Here is a 10,014-nt window from a genome sequence, read left to right as displayed (position 1 = left end):
GTATATAGCTGTCATTAAATCTGCTACATTGTTGTTCGCGTGCAATTCGTTTTGTAATCATGTACGATCGCTGTTCTACATTTCATTGAAAATATTGCGTGAATATTTAAGAAACGAAGGTGACATTCGTAGCAAAATAAAAGAACTTAAGTCTAATTTCTTCTGAGCTTTTGGTAGAAATTAATTTATCGTTTTTCTATTATTATTGTTTTACATTTGTCGTGTATTTTATCAAAATAAGATCGAATCTTAATTTTCCAATACATATAGTTTACCTAGAAATATCGAATACAAATTTTCGTAAGGCTTGAGTATTTGCAATTCTTTGAATATTGTACTCCGTAAAATTTCTTCGTGAATCGTTCTTTTAATTTTCTTATTTAAATATAAAGAGCTAAAATATTATACTGCTTGTTAAATTTTTAATCTGATCGTTCACTTTTTTAGTCGAAAAAACGCAAATAACGAGTTCGCTATGTTAATGTTGCATACTAATTGATAAATACCGCAGGATGTTACATATTTTTCTAAGCTGCGAAGATGGATAAATTTCGGGAAAGTGAAGAGTGAAAGTGTACTGTGCAAGTACTCCCATATCGATTTTTGCAAATTGCAGTAGTGCATTCACTAACAGCATATTTATGACTCCCCTTGCTTCGAGTCGAGAAAAGTTCTCAAGGAGAATGTTTGCATCGAGATAAACAAGGAAATTGTAAGTTATTATAATCCGTCTATAATCCTAAGAACTACTTGTTTGCGATATGAGAAATTATTTCAACTCTTATATTGACTTATCGACCGAAAATATGTATAAAAGACAAAAAATTAGTATAAAATATTCACACAACGTTAGAAAATGAAAATGTTTTTACATATTATTGCTTATATTAAATATCTGTGATTGTGATTGTTTAGAAATTGAACACGGATGACGAATTGGATATGAGTTTGAAATTTAAATGGCTTGTCTTGGGAATACTAGCTATCATCCCCCTTGAATTCGGTAAATTTATATATTAATTTCAATTTTTACTTATACGACTGTTATAATGAAGATAAATTATACCATATCTTTGACTAAGTCTTGCAATATTGAATATAAACATATATAATCTATTTTATAAATAATCATTAATAAAAAAATTTAGATGTTACTAGATCGATGATGGAAAATGAGAAAGAATTTACTACGTTGATAATTGATTCTCCTTCATCTCACGTTGCCCTTTCGGGAGACCTTACAATATCTATCGCAAAGTCGAATCAGACTTTAAAAAGAACTAAGTACAAATATGAGTTCAAAGAAGAAGACAATGAGGATACTAAATTGTTTAAAAATATTTCAAATAAATTTTTTCTACTAAGGTGAGCCAGTTTATATTATACATATATTGTGAGCTGCAAAAAATTACTCTTGGTGTCTAAAGAAACACTATGTTATCCTATAAATCAAAGGTACTATATGCTGTATGGGTGATTATTTATATTATTTTTTAGAGTATTGTACCTTCTTGAAGACATATCAGAATTAATTGGTAAAATTCAACTGAAACAATTGCCTTCGGGAAATGAAACCGTTTCAATTACTATTCCCTGTGGGTATTTTACTCGCGGCGGTATTTACGCTTTACGAGTGGAGTATAAGTATAAAAATTCAACAGTGCCTGTTACTACTCTTTACCAGGTTGTCATCGTTGTCTTTCATTTGTTGCACATATTCGTAGTATCTTTACTTTTTAATATTTTCATGTGCAATTATATACATGCTTTTTTATTGTGTTTGGTACAGTAATTGCAAACATTTCGTTTACAGACAAGTAAAATATTAGATGTAAAGTGGCCATTACCAACGATCTTTTTGGAATCTCAACAAATTACTACTTATCCAAGTGATCCTGTTAAGACCATAATAAAATATGACGGGATAAATTGCGCTCCTTCCGAAAACGTTCCTGTAGCTGTTTATATTTTGCAATTAATATATTGTGGGTCTACTGCAACTGCCTGTTATCTGCGGAATAGTACTTCTACACAAGTAAATGAACAATCGTTTTGTGGCTTCACTTTTAAACATTTCTATTTGCTTTACGTATTGTAAATTATTATTGTTCATAAATTTTATACCATCACTTCCAGTTATTATATTATGAAGACATAAAGAATGTTTCGTCATCAAAAACTATCTTTTTTCAATGTGAATTATTCGGATTGCCTGGGACTTACGCTGTAAGATTAAAAGCTTCGAACAAGAATCCTACAGCACCAAATACTAGCGTATATTTCAAGGTAATCGATGAATCGATAACGATTAGACGACTTCGAAAAATAATGAAGCATGTTCTTGATTTCTAAGTAATTAGATGATTATTTTTTACATTGATCAGTAGCATGTGACGCTAGGTCCTTATGTATTTTTATTGAATCGGAAGCAGCTCGCGAAGTACAGTATAGACCCAGGATTAGAAATGACATTGAAAATATCTATATTCGTAAGTTTCTAATTAATTTATATTTAAATTAAAGGTGAACTGGTCTGAAGAATTTAAGCTTACAGTCCATGCACGGTCAATATATCCTTGCGAAGGGTCAGGAGATGTAGCCGTCCTTTTCGAATATCCTTCGTGTCGGCTAGAAGGTGATCGTATTCGTGTTTATGGTCGTCTAAAGGCTGATGTTACTTCCGTTGCTTCACCTTCCAGTCTTCATTATATTACAGAATCTAGATCAATACCTGGCAAACATTCTCTGGCTTTTGATTGTGATCTGTTTACAGAAAAATTTGTCGAATATTGTTTTGTTTACGTTAGCAAAGCAATTACAGGTGCTATGGGAGATGTTAAAATATCCTGCATACCTACATTTTCTTTTCAAGGTAAGTCGCCTCTTTCTTTCATATATAATCTTTGTATATAATATTAACGTTATAAAATAATTTAAAACACACAAATGATTATGTTTAAATTGGATTGAATTATTTGATGAGCTATGGTTTCATCCAACTTCATAAAGAGTTTTTATATTGTCTCATACACGATACCGTTTATATTAATTTATCTTTGCTAGAAACTGATGCTGCAGGATGGGGGCCTTGGAGTCCTTGGAGTGCCTGCAGTAGTTCGTGTTTCGGAGGAGTTCGAAATCGATATCGCTTTTGTGATACACCGCCTCCAAAATACGGAACTGAATTTTGTCAAGTAAACATTTCTTTTCAAATATTTATAATATTAAATTAGCATTATTAATAGAAATATATGGTCAATTTGAAATTCATTTGTAACAACGACAAGATTAATAAAATCAGTATTTACAATGTTTGTATTATAGGGAAAGGCAATAGAAACTGAATTCTGTAGCAACATTTTTTGGGAAGAGTCTAGTGGAAATGATTGGCATAATCGAATTGAAAATTCTGAATGCCATGGTGCAATTCTAGCTGCAACAAAACCGGAAATTATAGCTGAAATTGGATCACAATGCCGATGTGGGTGTCGTATTGTATTAAAGGAGCAATCTCTCAGAAAAATGCTTGGAGCTAATACTCAAGCTTGTCCTGGTCGATCGTTTTGGCTTTTACAGGTAATAATAAGTGAATAATATAATCAGGTAAAATAGGCACAGCTTAAAACTTGGTGTAGAGTGAGAATTTTTAAGTTAAATTATATTGTAGACAAATAACAACTATAGTAATTTAGCTTAGCATCGGGGATCGGGGATATCAGCGTTTAATTTGTAATCATGCTGAACTACGCTTGTTTTACTGAAATGTTTGATTTGATTATAAATTTTAAAATCAACTGTACCTTACCTTAAGAGAATTGGGGAACTTAAGGTTGAGACAGTAATATTAAATGCATAAAATTGAATTTGATTTGTCTAGACGCTGCCGAATTTTGTAATTGGATTACACTTAGATCAATTACAATTTCCTTGCCCGGGCCAGTATTTTCGGGTTCGAGATGGCAATTCTTTAAATGCAAATCTTTTAATCGATGTTGGTTCTGATAAAGTGCAACACACTGCCAAAACACTAATTAGCTCTGAGCAAAATTTATTACTGGAATTTTTTAGCGATGAACTTACAGCATTGGGAGATGCCTGTATTGGTGGATTTCTTGCTCATGCAGCTATACTAGGTAAAAATAAATATTGTATAAGTATATTTTTTACAACTCGTAATATTTGATAATCTTTAAAGAATTAATTTGTTGTTAGAATTTGTAAATTAAAAAATTTCATATATATTTAAATTATAGATAAGAAATATTTGAAAAGAAATAGAACCACAACCATTGTGCCTTTTGTAACAAGTTCAATTAATATTGGGGAAGAATGGATCTCTTGGAAACCTGCACATTTAGCGACTGCCTTGCTTTTGATACTCATGTTTACAGTTTCTATTTTTCTGATGTTACAATTTGTTATAAAATACAGAAAATACCGTATTGCTGAAGATACTAATAGTCTCAGCGATGTTTCTGGTAAGAATAACATTGTTAATTATTCAGTAAAGTTACGTGGATATATGAATAATTAATATCTAAACAAAGTATAGATGTACCGTTATATAATTATAATAAATTGTTTCGTAAAGGTGTACATACCATAATATTAATTAACCTTTATTTTTTTAATTAGAGCTAATGCCTGGTCGATCAAAATTTTTGTCCACAAGTACAATTATTTCGGAAGTCATCTCAATGATAGATACGACCGCAAAAACTTCTCGGAAAGAGATATTAAGTAACACAGATGAACACTATAACAGTAATGAAACCTTAACAGGGTATGAATGACAATATTTAAAATTATAAAAAATTTCAAATAATAGAAAAGATCATTTTTATGTAAGTAATGACATTTCTCCAATATAGGTGTAAAAATGAATCTATAACAAGTTCCAGTACATTAAAATTAAATAGCACGATGGAAAGCTCTTCTGATAAAACAATCACATCAATGAAATCAAATTGTGATAAATTATTATCATCCTCCAGCATCCTTGTTTACAATAAACCAGAAGTAAAGTATGCCTACCCTGTAAAGTTAGTTCAACTTGTATTTTATTTGAAGCGACATATATCTAATATCACAATTTAATTACAATTCTTACAACATTTAATTTTTATTGCTACCACAGGTTGCAAACAATAGATTATGATACTTCTGATGAGAAAACCTTAAAAGTGAAAAATGAGTGCTTGAAAGATAATAGAAGCAATAGCGTTCCGAAAATTTATCAGGAAAATGAAATTAATTATTCAGAGGAAATGGTAAAAAAAGTTTGTATGCAAAAACTTATAAGATACAAATAATTTTTATTACTTTGTATTTTTTTTTGCACACAGAAATCATTGCCAGAAAGTACACTTTCAAGTCCATCAACTTTAGCGAGTGGGAAAGAAACAAAAGAAAGACGGAATCGTGAGAAACTTTTACAAGATCCTGGGTCAGATTTTAGTCTAACAAATCCCGATTCAGAACTGGAATTGGATTATTACGATTATAATGTGGCGAATGCTAGCGCCGTTCCGGGATCTTACTTGGGAATGGATCCTGCTTTTTTGGTCTGGATTCCGCCTCTTGATACAGAAGATTTCTTGTTAGGGTAAGTATATGATAATAACTTTTGCAATATTATGAACAATTGATTTAACTTTTACATCATTGTGTATTACTAATTATTTGTTAATAGGAGTAAAAGAAATTCTATTTTGGCACTTGAAACTGAAGGTACTGCACTAACACCTTCTGAATATAGAAGAATGCAACTCTCTAGCTTTGAAGATTTTGGATTCGAATTAGAACAAAGGTGAGTATCAAATGGAAAAGTTGTTATTTTATAAATAATACGATACAAATGCAATACTCCAAAGTAACTATGAAGATTTAATTAGTAATGATGTCTCTAAAAATTTCCAGAACAAGAAAGTTTGAAAAATTACTTCCTGTTCAAAAACTTCTGGAAGATTCTAGTATCAAAGTAAGCATGGAATCTGTATCTAGTATCTTAGAACATAAGCAATATTGTGTTATTCCAAACAGAAGGTAAGTTACCATTGTAACTGTTATTACAATTGTTTGTATAAATATTACTTAATATATTATCAGGAAAATTTTCTCCAAAATTTCCTCAAAATTGTTTCTAAAGTAATTACTAATTAATAATATTTATTATATTAATATTTTTTGTTTTTAGTAGAGTCCGTGTTGGTAAAGATGAGGAATCGAGTGAAGAATCTAATTCTTCTAAAAGTCTTCTTGGAAGCCCTATAAATATGCTGAATAATGACGAAAATAATAGAGAAAAATTGAATTATACAAACAACAAAATTTTACAAAAAGAGTTTTTAAATGCAAAACAGAGTTCTAATCAAAAAAAGGTTTCTACGTATCAAGATGAGGATGCAACAAATGTGTCCTGCAAGTATAAGGAACTAATAGAATGTACTCAATCATTTACAAATATAAAGGATGCTGTAAACATTCCGATGACAGAATTAGCAGGAAGCCCTTTAAAAAATAATGCTCAAGTTCGAACATTAAGTAACAAAGACATTGATAGTTCATTAAATATTTCAAATCCGGATTATGGTATGGAAACATATTGTGTAAAGCAAGGATCTTTTTATGATCAGAACATTAGGTTCGTTGACGATGACGACGATGAATACGTCGATTAGAAACTGTAGAAAACTATCCTTTAAAACTTTTATCATGATTTATCTTGTATCATATCGTATGTGCATAAATTTTTATTATAATGTTTTCTTTTATAGTATTTAATATCATAATAAAATGCAATTATTTTAACATTATTTTTTAATATATTTATGTTTTTTGTTATGATTGGAAAGTTTGTTAAACTTTTAATGAATACTATTAATCAATTAATACATTAAATTAAATATTGGAAACTTAAACAAAGAATCTTAAACATACAGAATCCAAATTTTGTTTCTTTTTTCTTTAATTTTCAAGTTGTATTTATATATACATAAGAAATATGTTTAAACATTTGTACAAAGATATCAGATTCATCTGTGTGAAATCGAGACATATGACTATGAGATTGTACAAACAAAAGTATAAGGTTTACTACATCTTAAGCTTTTAACAAAAATATTTTCTATGGCACATGGAATTTGCACATGCAATAATAACAATTAACTTTTAACTTTTTAAATCAGATTTTAAATATTTTTAAAACTGTTAACATAACTTTAATGTGACTACGTTGCAATTGTACATAATTCTTAATACTTAATTACTAGCATAGTACAAATTATATGACATAGTACAAGTACTCTAAAAATTAATGTCTAATACATATATATTTGTACAATATAAAAAGCATCAAAATACATATAAAATAATATAAATGAGAATTATTACAACCTTCATACATAAATAAATCCATGTCTTTAAAATTAATTACAAAATTACCAAATAACAAAAATCATGTTGCATTATTACGTTAAACCTTACATAAGTTATTTATATGCAGAATGGATGAATTATTTGGCAATTTAAATGTAACATTTTTAATGTGTGCCTATATCCAAACAATAAAGTAATAATTGTCTGATACAAAAATTGTGTAATAATATATGTATGTAATATAGTAGTCAATAAATTTAAATATATCTTGTTTAATTGGATTACCTTCTATTATTGTAGTATTAACAAAAATAATAGAAAACTATGTCGATTTTTCCTATTCTCCAAGTCTTACCATAGTATACTGTGGTTTTACTACCAAGTTTAAATGCCAAAATCGCCATGTTGTGACGTATTAGATCAGTATGCCACAAGCCAAATGGGCATGCCCAAACATGTGTATTTACATCTGAGAGAAAGGCTATGTATACTAATGGACCTACATTTCTATACTGTGGCGTAGTTGGTTAATAATGATATCATCAGTGAAAATTTTACACAGTAACATTTAAAGTATAGAAGTAATTTGAACCGAACACCGTAATAATTTTCACTTAACATATAAAGGAACATACCGGCATGGAGTCCAATACCATACAAGATACGATCGCTGATGTGCGAGCAAAATTTAAAGATGTTCGAAAATTGTTGGACGACCATGAAAAATTTAGTACGGAGACGAAACCGTATAAAATAAAGTATCAAGCTATCGATGTATTGAAATCAATGGAGATGAACTTGATTAAGGTTCTAGCAGATATGCCGGAAGAGGAAAAAGGTGAAGAGATCATAATGCTCGCAGTGGTACATCTAAATCTTGGTTTACTGTATGCTGATACAGAAGAATTACAAATGGGCGAAGAACAATTTATGAAATGTCTAAAATTACTTGAAAACAGAGAGCTGGAACCGGAAGCTGTTTTGCCAGTATTAAGCACTTTGAATCAGTTAGGTCTTATATGGTCCCAATGGAATCAACCGGCAAAGGCAAAAGAGTTTTTGGACCAAGCAGAGAAAATTTACAATGACTTTATAGACACCAATAACCCATGTAGAGATCCCATCAATATGGCCCAGAATTTTGGTATTGAACAGGTCAAAGATGAATTGAGCCCTAAAGAAGTATTGGAGAAAGTTCATACATTAACATTGTATTATTTGGCTCAAGTATATAGTTCTTTGAAAGACCATCGCCAATCTGCAATATATTGTCATATGACTTTGCGCAGACAGTTAGGGGATAATGATATTATGCAGGATTTAGATTATATTGATTGGGCATTAAATGCAGCAACATTGTCACAATACTTTATGTCAAATGATGGTTTTTCTCAAGCAAGACATCATTTGGCAGCTGCGTCTTACATATTGCAAAGGTATGAAAATATTCTGAAAAAGAAAAATGAGACTGACGGAGAGAGCGAAGCACTTACAGCTGAGTGGGAAAACTTTAGGCACAGAAGTGCAGATGTTGCCAGATGCTGGGCTAAATATGGAATCTTACTCATGAGTTTATCAAAACAAAGACTTCTACAAAAAAATGAATCAGGACAAGAAAATGATCAACCGAACAACAAGGATCCTTCAAAGTCAACAATAATTGACAGCCTAAAGTTTGATGTTCTAGAAAAAGACATAGAGCCAATTGTGAATCAAATAACAGACAAATATTTACTAGATTTTGATGATGCCAGATCAGTTTTCTTAAATGTTCAGAAATGGTTGGAGCAGGCTAAAGCATATTATACTTTAGAGAATCATGCATCTGATCATATACTGATTGTACAAGATATTTCTCAGGCATACAAATATTTGTCATTCTTTGAAGAACACGAAGATAGACAGGCAAAAATGCATCAAAGGAGAATAACTGTTCTAGAAAATGTTTTGAAAGAATTAAACCCCCAGTATTACCAATCTGCTTGTGGACAAATTTGGTTTGAACTAGGAGAAATATATTCTGATATTCTTGATATAAAGCACGATCGTTTACGATCATCTGATGAAAAACCTACACCGCAAGCTTTAACAAAAATTAATCGCTTGGCTACAAGTGCTATAAAAAATTTTCAAGCGTTTCTCGATTCGATTCAGACTCGCAATTGTAATTCTGAAATAGAACAGTTTCCCAATGAAGTAGTACAACCAGCCTTATTTTCTTATTTTCATCTTGGTAGATTATACAATAAGATAATAACATCTGACAAAGCAATGCAATTGGAAAATGCACAAAATAGTATTAACGCATATAAATTTGTAATCGATTACTGCGAGAAATATCCTAAAGCGGCTGAAGTGATGAAAGTTGAATTAAACCTTTGCAAAGAATTGGTGAGCGTGTTACCAATCAAAATAAATATGCTACGCGAACAAATGATGGATCGGTAAAGTTTTATTTTACTGTCTCACGTAATTTAACGAGTATCTTCTGAAAATATCTTAAATTGACTTTCAGGCATATATAAGGCATTTAAATTCATATAATTAACTATCTTTTTCCTTCTCTTTCCGCAATTGTAACGTTTGACTATCTAATCTAGTTTTTATAGTTGTACTATTTTTGTTGTAATAGTAATT

The 10,014-nt window shown here is 30.3% G+C and overlaps 2 protein-coding genes across 5 annotated transcripts; both read left to right on the top strand.

Moving 5' to 3' along the window:
* Positions 1–462: 462 nt before the first annotated feature.
* On the top strand, positions 463–6,848 carry Gogo (thrombospondin-1 like protein golden goal). 4 transcript variants are annotated; one of them, XM_076893518.1, is made up of 18 exons: positions 463–712; positions 916–1,003; positions 1,149–1,365; positions 1,498–1,684; positions 1,814–2,035; positions 2,137–2,286; positions 2,524–2,872; positions 3,064–3,194; positions 3,325–3,576; positions 3,878–4,133; positions 4,254–4,478; positions 4,636–4,783; positions 4,872–5,042; positions 5,138–5,270; positions 5,346–5,605; positions 5,693–5,809; positions 5,920–6,045; positions 6,200–6,848. In XM_076893518.1, exons 2-18 carry the CDS (start codon positions 943–945, stop codon positions 6,678–6,680), a joined length of 3,486 nt encoding a protein of 1,161 aa, XP_076749633.1. In that variant the 5' UTR covers positions 463–712; positions 916–942; the 3' UTR covers positions 6,681–6,848. The 4 variants fall into 4 exon arrangements, with proteins under 4 accessions (XP_076749633.1, XP_076749632.1, XP_076749635.1 ...); XM_076893517.1 differs by having other exon boundaries at positions 6,197–6,848; XM_076893520.1 differs by having other exon boundaries at positions 5,920–5,980; positions 6,200–6,362.
* Positions 6,849–7,893: 1,045 nt separating this feature from the next.
* Positions 7,894–9,961, top strand: LOC143422708 (KIF-binding protein). Its single transcript, XM_076893557.1, has one exon. It carries the CDS (start codon positions 8,017–8,019, stop codon positions 9,823–9,825), a length of 1,809 nt encoding a protein of 602 aa, XP_076749672.1. The 5' UTR covers positions 7,894–8,016; the 3' UTR covers positions 9,826–9,961.
* The last annotated feature ends 53 nt before the right edge of the window (positions 9,962–10,014 follow it).

This window comes from Xylocopa sonorina, chromosome 4 (genome assembly GCF_050948175.1).
Source record: "Xylocopa sonorina isolate GNS202 chromosome 4, iyXylSono1_principal, whole genome shotgun sequence".
Taxonomy (NCBI): domain Eukaryota; kingdom Metazoa; phylum Arthropoda; class Insecta; order Hymenoptera; family Apidae; genus Xylocopa; species Xylocopa sonorina.
Note: the sequence above shows the minus strand (reverse complement) of the source record. Positions and strands in the feature narration are given on the sequence as shown.